The 14,213-nt window shown below is 51.2% G+C and overlaps 1 protein-coding gene across 1 annotated transcript; it reads left to right on the plus strand.

Moving 5' to 3' along the window:
* The first annotated feature begins 10,304 nt into the window (after positions 1-10,304).
* GRXCR2 (glutaredoxin and cysteine rich domain containing 2) lies at positions 10,305-13,613 on the plus strand. Its single transcript, XM_050312202.1, has 3 exons — positions 10,305-10,649; positions 12,165-12,377; positions 13,434-13,613. The coding sequence occupies exons 1-3, from the start codon at positions 10,305-10,307 to the stop codon at positions 13,611-13,613; spliced, it is 738 nt and encodes a 245-aa protein (XP_050168159.1).
* The last annotated feature ends 600 nt before the right edge of the window (positions 13,614-14,213 follow it).

Genomic DNA, 14,213 nt, shown 5'->3' on the forward strand with positions numbered 1-14,213 from the left:
ACACGCCGCCTCGGTTCTCAGATAGTCCCAATTTAGCTCGCTGCCTGCCCGTTTTGACAGCAGTTCTATAAAAAGTCCTTCAGGCACAGCCACTCTCCGGGGGTACCTGGCGGGGCCGCGGGGCGCTCTGCGGTGTCATCCTCACCCGGTTTGGCTGCCTCAGCTCTCTGAATCAACCAAGGAGGATTATTCCTCCCACAGCCTGAAGTTGCTCAACCTGTTCCGCTCCTTGGCTGTGCTGGCTGAGGCCAGGGCACTCACCATGGCGGGGTTCAAGCCTGGGCTTGCAGCGGCTGCGTGGCCCTGCAGCACAGACGGGATGGGATGCCCTGCACCCGCCGAGGGGCCGAGGGGAGCCCTCGCACCAGGAGCTGTCACAGTCCCGCTGGGGCGAGCAGCATGTGCCAGACTCGACCCAGACACAGCTTCCTGTGCCTGGCACTCTAAGCAGGGAGTGACTGCTCCGGCTGCTCTTTCCTATGGATGGTCACCTCAACAGCAACCGCTCTGTGGGACAAGGGGGGATCCCGACACTGTTGGTTACCAGGGACAGGCTGACCTCTGCATGACTTTTGGTGCTGTCACCTGGACTCCAGCAGCTCCTGGTGCTCCCACTCCCAGGCCAGTTGGCGATGGGCTCCGTGCTGGGGAGTCCACAAATGGCCCCTGCAGGAAGGGTGTCCCTATGCTGCAGTGAGACCCGAGCCCAGCAACTCCCAGCCACGTGGAGTCTGAGGGGCATTTTCCTGCCCCAGTGAGGCCCTGGCTGTGGCACAGGAGGCCAGGGGCCATCTCATGGTATCTGTGATTTGCATTCCCTTTATCAGCTGGATTCCTATCTCAGGTCTGCCAGCTTGCACATACCGATGGATTGCTTAAGGAGTGCAGGAGAGGCAGCAAAGGTCCAGGACAGTTTTGCTCACAAACTCTGCCGTATCTCAGTCATGTGTTTACGACCTACAAGTACTACAGATAGTGGAGGAAGAGTGTAAATCCAAAAACCTCTCAGATAACACCACTGATAACACCCTGCCCTCCTCTCAGGATTCTTCAGAAGTAGGGTGTGGAAAGAGTTAATGTTTCTTTCCAAAAGTTCTCCCCCGCAGATCATGATTTTTTCAAAACAAAGTTTTTCTTTTATTTCTTTAATACAGTAGCCATTTGGATAAATTAAACTGTTGACAAACATCTTCAGGATATGCCAGGAACCAATGACCTCACTCTGTTTCATCTCAAGTTTCCTTTTGCTTTGGTGCTTCTTTGTAGTCTGTCATATGGTGATGTGTGCTGGGTGCACAGTGTTTAATGAGTGATGCTGCAAACAACATCAGCTCATCTGCCGGAGGTTGTAAATGCAATGCGTGACATAAACTTTATTGAAAACAAAGGTTCTGAAGGTTGTTTTTCTTTTTTACATATTCCTCCCTATTTGTGCTTTGTGATTAGCACTCAGGTTGTATCTTCATCTGATTAGAAAGGAAGCAGAATTATGAGGTATCCTGCAATGGGCAGGTGCTGGAAAGGAAGCCAACTGGCTGGTTCTCTGCACATCAGCTCTTGCTCATCTCTTACCAGATCTGTTTGGTCCTTCAGTTTTCCTGAACTTTAAGGGCCTGTGTTAGCTGCACTTTCACAGCAATGGGTGGGACTGAGGGTCTGCCTGAGGGATGCACTGCACAGTGCAGTGCACAGTTCCTGGTGAATTCCCATCACCAACCACACTCGGGAGTGTCCGGCCGCTCTGTGGGCACCTCAGGAGGACTCAGGCCAGGGGATTCTGTGGTGCTGAGCACCCTCAAGGGGTCCAGGGAATTGGGGATCTAGGGCTCTTCAAGGGTCTTCAGTGACATGAGTGTCTGCAGGAAGCCCCCTGCGCTCTCCATCTCTTGGGAATGCCATCAGGGATGTGGTCTGGACAAGCTCCCTTCAGTCTGTCAGCAACTCTATCGCCTCTCTGCTTGCTTGGGCACTGAGTGTGGATGGCCCAGGCAGGGACAGGGGCTTTTCCAAACAGGAATTTCTGAACTACCACAGCAGCCAAGCGAGACTGATCTGGGCTGCAGTTCTGATTCTGATGCAATACAAAAGCTACCTGTGCTAACACACTTACATAACACATCAAATGTTCAAAGCACTTCCCAAAAGCTCATTCATCTGTGGAACGCCCCTCGAGCTAAGCATCCCCCCACCACTTTACATGGAGGAAACCTGGAGATGAGGCCAGAGGTGTCCAATTTGGGATCAGGATGTGAGGCCTTCCTGGTTCTCCACTTCACAGTCAGACCATTATCTGCCATCGCCTCTCCTTCCAACGCATCTCGTAATTGGGGTTAAAAAATAAAGGCAGAGCTAGAAAGCTGCTCGTCCTTCCCTTTCATTTCAGCAGTCTCTGTTTGATGCTGATGCTGTAATTAACTCAGGGCTGGATGCAGCGGGATGCCTGGTCTGGAGGACGCTGCTCTCAGGCCGCAGGCAGGGCTCCTGCCTGGGCATGGCCGGCTGCTGTCCCGGCCCTGCTGATCTGCAGGAGCCCTCTGAGGCTTCCTGGGGAAGGGATGCCTGTTATTGACGGGATGGAACTGCTGAAATATGTACTGCAAGGGTCCTTTAATCCAAGAGGTTTATCGCAGAGCTGGAAACTCCAATGGATCCCAAAGAAAACACACTTTGTCCCCATCATCTCACAGGAGCTGTAGTGTCCAGTGCATGCTCCTGTCCACCTGAACAACGTCAGTGGTGGGGACAGGCTGAGTGTGCCCAGCCTTGAGAACTCGTCCATGGCTCCTTGGAGGAAAAGGCTGGTGTCATCCTCACACATTGTGATAGGAACTGAACCCTGTCACTGCTGAAAACATGGAGGGTCCATGGCAGCATTTCTTGCTGCCAACTCTCGAGGCTTGGTCAGATGTGCCACGGCAAGAAGAGTGAAGCTTGTTTTCTGCAGGCTGTGCCACAAGTGCCAGTGGGAGCCTCAGTCTCTCCCATCACCTCGCTCCAAACCCTGCTCCAAACGTGTCTCCATTCTTTCCAGGGAGGGACTACAGTGCGATTGTTACACCCTCAGGATGCCATGACCTGACTCCCTGCATGCTGGCTGTGCCAGAGGGCTCTCTAGCAGGGCCAACATCCCATGGGTCTGGTGATGGGTTCACGAGAAGTCCCTTTGGCAGTGGTAATGGAGTGGGTCTTGTCTCTGGGTCCCTCTGGATCCCTCTGGGCTCTCTCCTAGAAATTACAAAAGGGAAGAAGAGTGTGAACAACTGAGAGGAGCTTCTCCCCATTACCCCTTGTCTCACGTGTTCCAGACCATCCTCCTCACCCCATCCTACATCCCACCAGCCAACCCAGTGCCTGGTGTCACCAGCCAACCCTGTGCCCCCCTGAGCACCGCAGGGGCACTGGGCTGTTGCTCAGTGACCACTGCAGTGCTGCCACAGCTGGGGCCACGTGTGCCATGACAGGGCCCAGCATGGCAGCGCTTTAGGGGGTATAAAAAGCCTCTGCCACTCTGCATCGTGCAAGCGGATGCCACAATGCCTCCTTCCAGGGGGAAGAGGGACCTTTCAGGCTGTTTTTAGCTCCTGGAGGGCAGGGAGAGGGGGTGCCTCTTACAAGCTGCTACAGATTATAGATCTGAGCTGGCAGCTTGTCCTCCCCACCCACCCACAAACACGACGCCCAGTGCTGCTGCTGAAGAGGGTGAATGGCAGGACCTGTCTGTGCCTCTGGACCCCAAGGGCCAGGAGGGGAGGGTTCCCCTGGCGGGGAGCGCCCGGCAGCCCTGAGGAGCATGTGTCTGTACACAGGGCTGGTGCCAATGGGCAGAACCCGGTGCATTTAGTAAATATGTTGCATTTGCTTGCAGACATAATTAGGCCAGCGTGACTCTGCAGGGATGTGCAGAGTGTGGGGACCTGCAACCAGCAGAGCAAAAGCCTCCCTAAAATTTTCCCTCTCTCAAACCAATGTCTGGTCGGTCCCCCGTGATGGGCAGCAGCCAGTGGCCACCACCTCCCTGCTCCCAGTGCCTGCCCCGCAGCCCCTGAGGGGCACACAGAGGGACAGACCCACTGACAACTGGGTGTTTAAGGCTTTCTTTTCCTTTTTCCCTTCATGAGGTACACACACATCATCTGGCAGATAAAAGACATCTACATGTCCATAAGAAGAGGGGATAGGGAGCTGTTTATTGAGGTCACGGAAGGTTGAATGCTGTGTTTTGCCATTACAGCCTTGTGCAGTCTGGGTGTTGGGTACTGTGGAGGCTTGAGCTGATTCTGAAGTAGCTGGAGCAGAGCACTGCCTGTCCAGAAATAGAGAAGTATTTTTAAGTTAAATTTATTCACTGATTTTCCTGAAGACAGATTGTTGTGTGTTTGTTGAAGAGTCATTAGGAGTAGTTGGCGGTGGAGCCAGGCTGAGCAACAGTGAGCGGATGGACGTGTCCTCCCTGTGACTGGGGAGGCCACCCGGACCTCCTCCTCTTCTTCCTCCTCCTCCTCCTGCTGCCATCTGGTCCCTGCACCCAGGTCTGCAATGGCAGCCCAAGGATAGAATGGAATGGGGGTGATTAAAGCTGACACCAGGCTTGTGAGACTGTGGGCCAGACTCAGAACAGGCTCTTGTGACACCCCTGAACTGCCCAGCCTGGTGGGGCTGGAGCTTCTCCCTGGGTAGGGAAGGGCAATGGGCAGCCTCTGCTCAAGTGATCCCCACTGGGAGCTGAAGCTCCCTGTGAGCCCCTGTCCCCCCAGCAGACAGTGCCCAGATGCCTGGCATCAACCCTGGGCTTTCTGGTGCATTCATCCCTTTATCCCTGCAATGCAGAGCAGAGCTACAGAACACCAAGCACCACAACCTGCCCAATAAGCACCGAATCTGCAGGGACACAATTTTAATTCTCTAAGACAAGAAGAAATCAGGGTTTCCAAGTAGCATGGACCTGAGCAGCACCTCACAGGCTGCTCTCCACAGACCTGCAGATGATCAGGCTGCAGTTATCTAATCAAACACGGGTGCAAATGACCCCACTGCTTGCAGTGCTGCATCACCTTATTGCTCCCAGGTGTTTCTGTCCACCAGTGAGTGCTGCAGCCAGAAGCAGGTTATAAATCCTGCTGCTCCAAAGGCTCTAGCTCTAGGTGGGATGTGGTGCAGGAGGATCAGTGTTGTGGAGGGGTGAGTATTGAACAAGAGTGCTGCAGATGTGTGGCTGCTGCTTTACTGAGTGAGGGAGTGACTGGGTCAGCTCTTTGCTGCTTCTTGCTCTGGTCACATTGTGACCTAGGAGTCAGTTTGAGTTGGGTTCTCCTGGAGTCCCTGCTTGCAGAGCAGTGCTCCATGTGGAAGAAGGTCGGAGGAGCAGGACCAGGCTGCTTGTGAGCCCACGGAAAACACACAGTGGGGCTGGAGCCCTCGTGGTGGAGTTACTCTACATTAGCACAACAGTTTTGTGCTCCCATGGCTGTTCCTGCCCACTGCATGTGTGTTCTCAGGAACTCTGGTCCCAGGCTGTGCTGCTGCCCTGAGGAGGAGCCTAGGGAAATTTGTCTCCATAGGTAAAACTCAACCTCGGGAATTTTTCTCTTTGAAGCTCTTTTTCCTGTTTGTTTCTTTGTGACTTCAGGATTTTTATGCTTACTTAGGACTCTTACCTGCCCAGGTAAGAGTCTTCAGGGCTAAGGTGGGTGCAGAGTAAACTGGCTTTCATCAGGGAGTGTGCCTGCTCTGCTGGAGGTGCTGGGCGTCCTCCACTCCCACTGACTTCAGCCTCCAGGAATGTGCGGCGGGCCCTGCCTTGTGCGGGCAGAAGGGAACCTTCTTAGCTTGGATTCCTAGAAAAATGGAGTCCTGTGAACTCTAAAGGTGTGTACATGTAGGTCTGTGGGCCATGTACCATCCAGCTCAGTGGAGTGTAAAAGCCTCCAGAATTTGAAATATCCTGTGACTTTGTGAAAACAGCACAAAAGAACGAAACCCTGTTAGCCCCTTCATGAAGGGAGATGATGCAGCATGACATCACACACTTTAGTTCAGATCTAATTAGGTGCTCAGGACTCCCTGAGATGTTAGATGTGCTCCAAGTGCATCGTAGCAGACATCAGAGAATCCAAGCCTGAGCTAAATCCACATGCAGTTAGGCTGGCTTTATCTGCTGTATGCACCAGGCTGCTGGTTCTCTACACAACACCAGGGGCTTCGTTCCTGCTATGTCCCAGTCCCTCGGCCTGTGTGGGATGTACTGACGACAGGCTTCAGCCCTTTTCGGAACAAGGAGTTTGGATGCAGGAGGAGAGATGTTTGGGAACACCCGCGGTGGGGGTTGTTGATCCAGAGCTGGTGGTGAGCAATCAGCATCTGATTCCCAGTGGGTGCACGTGCTTGTAGTGAGTTTGGTCAGGCTGCTTTCCTTCCCAGCTGGAGACATGGCTTAGGGCCTCGTGATCTGAACATCCGAGCTTACACCCAAGCCAATCCTGCAGTGTTTTCCATGATTTGGAAATGGGGGTGTTGGGCTAATGAGTGTCAGGGCTGCTCGTGCTGGTGCCACCCATTGCAGTTCATCTGTGTTGCTTTATCGTGCCTGTTTTCTGCTAATGATATTAAACAAATCCAGTGCTGTGCAACTCTGTAGGACCAGGAACACTGACCAAGCTGCTTTGAGTGGGAGGCTGGATTAGGTACCTCCTGAAGTTGCTCCCACCCTGGCGATCCCAAACCAAACCCTGAACATGACACAGACAGCACTGAGAGCTGCGTGACCCACGTTGTCCATCAGGCCTGGCTGGGGCAGTTCATATTTAGAAAATTCTTCAGACTTTTTAAATTGTTCATTTAAAAGATGATGTGATGTTTAATGTCAGATGAAAAATTACAGATGTTATGAGCTGCTGTCAGAAATGAATGGGAGATAGATGGAAGCAGAGCTTTGCCTGTCTTGGCTCACGGGGATGGGTTTGTAAGGCCCCAATATAAAACAGTCTCAGCTGAGACTGTCTTGATGCTGCTGAATAGGAACTCCAGAGCAGTAATTTGCAGAATATTTGTGTTTTTTTAAGATTTGCTTCTAGCTGCAGATGCTGTCCCCTGGCACAAGGAATGATGAAATCCAGGCACAGGCTGCCAGACCAGCGGGAGTGGTAGCTGTGCTGCCTGTGAATGCCCTCCCAAGCCTTTCTCTTTCCCATTGCCACATGGCATGTTGGGAAACCTCCTCAGTGTCCTGGCACCTCACTTTAGGATGCTGCATGTGCTCGGAGTGATATGAGCAGTGGGGCAGGACTGGGGCTTTTGGGCATTGCTGCAGCCAAAACCCCAATGCTTGTCCCCATCCTGCTCGCTGCCTTCCCGTGCTCCCGGGGCAAGGAGGGCTGCAGTGCTTGCTCAAAGGAAGCACAGTATAACAAAACATTTTCCAGCAAAACTTGCAGGTGGAAACATGCCTTCAAAGCCTCAAGTCCAGCTCACTGCAACTCTTCTTTTGGCCCTGCTTTGTTGCAATAGTTCTAACCCAGCATGTTGTGCTCCTCAGGGTAAGGGCTGGCTCTTTGTTCTGCAGAGCCTCTGGCTTCCCCAATCCTTCCTGTTCCTGCTGTGGGGAACAGAGTGAGGAGAGGCCCCACGCTTGAAAGACAGATATCATTAAAATGCAGTGGAACAGAGTTTTGAAGTCAAATATAGTGCCATGATGATCTAGATCGTGAAACTTAATCATGTCACTGTTGAATACAAAATTATTATTGTTGCATTTTTAGTAAGACTTGTGGGAGCTGTGGGAAACAAACCCCCGCTGGCCCCTGGGAGCTGCAGGGCTGCACTGGGGGCTCCTCCAGCCCCCCCCATCCTACACCCACAATTGCCAGCCTTGCTATGCTCTGTGCCTGGCCCTGGCACGCTGCACTGTGCGGAGCTGGAGAGGGATGGGATCAGCTTTGGGGATGGCCTCATCAGACACCACCTGGAGAATCCCTGTTTGGGATATTTAATGTGGAAAGATTGGCTCGAGCTGTTCAGATCAGCTAAGAAATGCAGAAAGTCTGTTTGGGGATCTTTTCTTTGCAAGATTCATCTGTACAAAGACATAAACAGAGGGTGTAGCTGTGGGAGTGAGGAACAAGCAGCCTGAGCCACAGCCTCTGTGCCCCAGCCCTGGGGGGATGCAGCGACTGTGTGGCTGCAGGACACTTGGGCAGAAGGCTGAGCTCCCCCAAGCCACAGCCCTGTGCAGGAGCCACAGGCTGTTTATGCACAGCTGAGAGTCCTGCAGAGGATGGGGCTCCAGAGGGACAGTTACAGGGCCAGGTGGTTTTGTGCTGTGGCAGCACCTGTAAGTAACTGTATAGCAGGGAGTCGCTTTGCTCGGCTTGCAGTGGTGCTTGTACTCTGTGCTCTCATTGCTGCTTTGAACTTCTTTTCCTGTCTGATTGTTCCCTTAATCAAAAGAAAATGAACTCCAATTAAGGTATCTTCACACAGTGTGATTTGTGTCAGATTATGGCCACTGGGGACCCTTTGAAAAGCAGCAATTCCAAGGCCTGATTCACCAGGGCTCGCAGGGAAAGGGGTGGATCAGGCTTCCCAAGTGAATGCAGCAAGAACATAGCGTGATTCATGCAAATCGAGGTTTTCATATAAAGTGAGATCCTCCTGTGTGAGATAGGATGGGGGAGCCTGGCATCAGCATTACAATAGTGTTTTGGAGATGCCAAGGGCATCTCTGGGGCTGTGTGTTTACCCAGGCGTGCTCAGGCATGTTCTCTTGGTGCAAGACACATCTTTTGCGTGTCCTTATGGTGAGGCTTCCAGCAGCCCAAGGGACCCGCAAGAGCAGAGTCTGTCACGACAGAAACCACTTGTGGCAACTGTTTGGTTGGTGGAAGGTCTGTGTGTGGTGGATTGTTAGCAGGCAGCTTCTAAACTGTCGTCCTAGGATTTCATCAACAAGCTCGTAATAAACGTTAATGAATTAACCTATTGAGAGTATTAAGCTTTGAAAGTGGTGGGTTTGAACTGAAAGAAGATAAATGAAGCTCTCTGCCTACCTCCTGCCGAGGCAAAGTCCCACTCAATGTTGCGTGCAGTCGTGGAAATTTACTGAAATCTTGGAATTGAAAAAAAAAGATATTTTAACTCCTGTTGTGTGTACTTGATACAAGTAGGTACTGGAAGATGTTTAAAGCCCAGACAGCAGGTATCCCAATAGATCATTTTATACCACTCGTATTCTTTATTTTACCCCTCAAAAGGACAGAGTAGCCTGAGGGATAGGGTTGGGGTAGGGTTAGGGAACCAAACCCTACTGTGACAGAGGGGTAATGCCAGTGAGGTACCAGCCTCAGGGTGGTACCAGTGGGATCTCTAAGGGCAGGCTGTCATGGGAAGGTGCCTGGGACATAGTTCACTGCCTGAGGATGGACGTCTGGGAGTGTAGCGGAACTGAAGTCCCTCAGTTGGGGGTACCCCACAGAGCTGCTGCTGGGTGGAGCAGGGACCTGCCCAGTGCTGATGGCTCTTCCCCAGGACGGCCTGGGGTCTCATCCCCTCTGGCCCAGCACCTCTACAAACCCTGCCTTGCCTCCTGGGATAGCTGCATCCCCTGTGCTCCTTGAGCCAGGCAAGGCCCTGCAGGCGAGCAGAGGGCCTCTCAGCAGGTGACTGCCTTCTAAAATGAAAAGCAGATCCAGAATGGTCAAAAGGCCCTAAAAGGCAGCAAGAATTACAAATAGGGATTGAAAGCTAAAGAGAGAGAAAATCTTAATTAGATCTCACCAGCCTGTAGAGGAACACATTGGATTAAAATGAAACGGAGCTTTGTACTCTCAGGGTTTCAGTGCAAGAATGGAAGAGGAATTATTCACATTTTCAATTTGTGAGGCTGGATTGCTTTTTCTGTGAACCTGTCTTTTTAACTTCTCACCTTGTCAGAAAATTGTGAAAAGCTGCTGGGATGGTGTATTTGGGGTAGTTCTTATCACAGCACATGGCAGAAACATTTCCATGGTTTCAGAACATGGGCAGAGTTTCCTATTTAATCCTCTCCTTCTAGGTTAACTCCTTTCATCCTGTGGTGTCCAGCCTAGCCCCTATTCACCAACCTGCCTTTGACTTCACTACCAGCGATATTTTCTCTTTGTGAATTTCTATCAATATTTAATACAGTGGTGTCAGTTATGCTGTAAGATGAGAGGAACTACTAGAAACCTTGAATTATACATCGTGCGGTAGGGGAAAGCTGGGAGCATTTTCTTTTGGATCCATAGCTCTTGGAGTTGATCCTCCAGGACCTGCAGCTTGAAACCCCGATAATGGATGAGCCCCAGAAGAAACTCAGCCCCCGGCACGAGGGGCGGCCCCGCAAGGTGAGGTTCAAAATATCCTCAGCTTACAGCGGTCGAGTGTTAAAACAGGTCTATGAAGACGGGCAGGAGCTGGAGCCCCCGGCCAAAGAGCACTCACGGCGGTTCCTGCGCCACAGCTTCGAGCCAGAGGACCATTTCTGCGGGGCTGGGGAAGCGCTGGAGAACAGGTTCTACTGGCCCACGGCGCTGACTGCCCAGCGGATCAGCATCCTCAGGGACGATCAGGAACACGGTCTCACGGGGATCTCGCCCCTGCTCACTGACTGCCAGCCCGGCGCCAGCCACTGCAGGGTAAGTGATGCCCAGGGCTGTGCCCTCTTTGGGAACCAGCCTCAGGCTAAAACCACGTTTAGAGTAATACAGTGACAGGAGTCTCACACTGGAACCTCATCCAGATAAAACTCACTTTTGTCTGTCTGGAACTTGAAAACGGTGATTGTAAGTCCCCAGCCTTTTATCCCAGGAATTTCATATGCTGCGTATTCCACATGTGGCAGGATCAGCGGGGTCTGCAGCAGTGCAGTCAGTGGGGGACAGCATCTGCCAACTGTGCTCCATATGTGCTCCAGCTTCTCCTGGTGCTGATCTGCACCTATCCATTGGGTAGGATATAACGTTTCCGCAAATACCAATATCTGTGCATAGGAATCCTACTGCATCTAGAGCAGTCAAATGTAAGGTGGATATTAGCTTGATTAGGTATATTTATAACATTAAAGTTGCATGACCTCAGCTCCCAGGAAAGCCAGTGTCACCTTGAGGGTACCAGGAGCCTGAGAGCCAGGCATCCTCATCTTCCAGCAGTCAGAATTCCCCTTTGGCTACTTGGACAATCCCAGCTTAGTTTCACTGGCTATTTTCGTAACATGTAATTAATGCCACTGATATAGAAGTGTCTCTTTAGTTGTAATAAAGAGGCAGAACACATGTGATATGTGTAAACACTTTTTATGGCCTTGATTTGAACACATTAGAAGTCTGTTAATTCTTGGTGCTCGTAAAGCTGCATGTGGGAAACCCAGATGACTGATATTTGACCTGTGTTTAGTTGGTACACTGGACATCCAGTTTACCTGAAAACATCAAACCATGATGCATCTGTCCTGCCCAAAGACAGAGCAGTATTGTGATCTTATCCACCGTGTTAATTTGTTCTGCATTCTTGGGCAATGCTTCTCTCCCTTCCCCAATCTCCTCAACCACAGATACCTTGAGTGACCATGCTGTCCAGTACCAGTTTGTGTTGTAACAACATGCACTTGGTGTTTGGAGATGCCATGCCTCTGTAACACACACAAGGCTCTTACCTTCTGCAGCTGGTGAGGACTTGTGCTCACCTGCCTCCCCCTCATGTTTCTCCTCACAGAGGAGCAAGTGCCCCACTGTCAGGAGAGCACCAGCCACCTTGTGTCAGCTGATGTGACTTGGTAGGGCATTTTTTTAGGAGAACATCTCTTTTTGCATCACTTCTTGACACAGATACTTAAACAGAGCGAAATATGAAGAGTGTGTAAAACAATAGGCCCTGGTAACTCCATATGACACCCAGAGAGGGGGAAGGAGGGACCAGGTCAGCAAAATGCTGCTCTCAGGGAAATGTTTGACCATGCCAAGTTTAGCTTTAAAATAACTAGAAAAGAATACAAATCCACCCATTAGGACTGTCCCTTCACTGCTCTGCTGGATGCTATGTGGGTGGTGAGGGAGCTAGGTGGGTGAAGGGGATGCTCTTATGGAAGCTCAGGGACCATCACTGTTTACAAAGTGAATTTATACTGGTGAGACACTGATCAGTTCTTTCTTCAGGCTTCCCCAGTTGTAGATTTTGGAAAGATCATCATCTACACTAATAACCTGAAAATCATCCGTGCACCGATGGACCAGAAAGAGCTCATGAGAAGAATCATCCAGACTGAGGGAATAAATGACTGTACCTTCCTGTACCGGGAGAGGAAAGAGAGATTTGGTGGTGGACATAAAGACATGGAAAAAAAGGTCATTTGCAACCAGTATGTGCAGGTACGAGAAAATGGAAAGTGTTTTTTATCCTTAAGGCTTTTGGGTCTCTCAGTCCTGGTCAGACCACAGAATATTCCCACCCAAGCTCTATGCATCTCTGTATCTGGCTCCTAGATAACTTTGGAATAAAAGCATCACTTTGTTCCTCGTTGCCCTCAGGAGACAACGACCAATGCTGTGCTGGTTCCAGATGCTCATGTCTCCCACTGGATTCTTTCCCTGGAGATGCCTGACATTTATGTAGCTTGGCTGGAGTCCATCCCTCATCACCTCTCTCAGTGGGATAAGGGCAGGACAGAGTTTCTTCAGCCTGACAAGGCTAAACACAGCTGCTTTGTGGCTGAGACTGCTGCAGGCTAAAATTTTAATATCAGCTGAAATAAGGTTGTGCCTTCCACTTGTTTTCTCATGAGGGAGTCTTTGTTGGTCAGAATCCCAATTAGCCTGACCATAATTTGATCCCTCAACAGTTAATATTGTTGTTTGGGGCAGATACAGTTTCACAGACCTGAGTCCAGCCTGTGCTGAGTGCAGGTCACCAAGGTCCTTCTTCCCCCAGGAATTTCAAGGTGGGATTTGAAAGAGGCTGCCTGGCACCCTCGGAGAAAGGTGCAGGCACAAGGGAAACCTTGAAACAAGGTGTGCATTGGCAATGATGAGGGATCTGGGTGGAGAGGGTGAGGAGAAATGCCTGAAGAAATGAAGCTCAGCTCAAACCTGACGCTGCAGAGCTGGGACAGTATTGATAAGAAATGACAGGAGGATGGGTGGAGCTGTGTAGAGGAGAAAGATGAATGTGGAGTATTGTGTTACAAGCCCAGTCACATTAACTTCTCCTTTTTCAGCAGTAGCCACAAATTGTCCCTAGACATATGGGAGTCTTTCTGTTGAAGTCCTCGTGTGGAGAACTGACTGTCCTTGGCAGAGTGGTGTGTCAGGAGCAACCGTGACGGGAAAGACCACAAGACAGAATTTCCCTTTCCCCCTTTCAAGTGTGTTCCTGACTTTGGTGTCTCACACCCACTAACAGATTTTTTCCTGCTCTCTCTCCTTCAGGAGGGTGATGCTGAACATGGTTGTTCACAGTGTAAAGGCTCAGGCGCTGCTCCCTGCTCACTGTGCCATGGAAGCAAGTTCTCAATGCTGGCAAACAGATTCAAGGAGTCCTACCGGGCTCTGCGGTGTCCGGCGTGCAACGAGAGTGGGCTGCAGCCCTGCCGGATCTGTGCTGCCTGACTGGGCTGCCAGCACCACCACCAGGGTTTGCAGAAAACTTGGAACTATTTAACCTTCCAACAGCTTCACAATGGCAAGTTTTTCAAAGATGGGAAAGGCACGTTATACATATCTCACCATGAGTGTGAAACTGCACCTCTGCTCCCAGTCGTCCCTCCAGTCTGCTCCATGAGCCTGTCCAGCTTCGGAATCAGCCTGACCCCAGGTTGAATGTGTCCCTGACTCGGGCTGCCAGGCAAATGTATCCCTGGCCCAGAGGAAACGATCAGCATTTGGAGGTCAAGCACCTGTGTAAACGTCTCTGCCCCTGGAACTCAGCTGAAACTGTCCCTGTGCTGGCACCGTCCCTCCTCCCTTGGGTACTCAGTGCCTGGCACAGCCAGGTCTGGCCCCCGGGTGCTCTGTCATTCAGGAGTGGGTGTGCAGCTGGTACCAGTACAGGTGTGCAGCTGGTACCAGTACAGGTGTGCAGCTGGTACCAGTACAGGTGCACACTGCCTCTACAAGCAGTGCCTCCCCTGGCTTTTAATTTGCTGAACACTGCAAGTGACGCTGTTGTTGCTGTTGGCTCTGTCCATGCCCTGCAGGGTGGCAGGCATT

Source organism: Myiozetetes cayanensis, unplaced genomic scaffold (genome assembly GCF_022539395.1).
Source record: "Myiozetetes cayanensis isolate MyiCay16 unplaced genomic scaffold, myiCay2020 scf17, whole genome shotgun sequence".
Classification (NCBI taxonomy): Eukaryota; Metazoa; Chordata; class Aves; order Passeriformes; family Tyrannidae; genus Myiozetetes; species Myiozetetes cayanensis.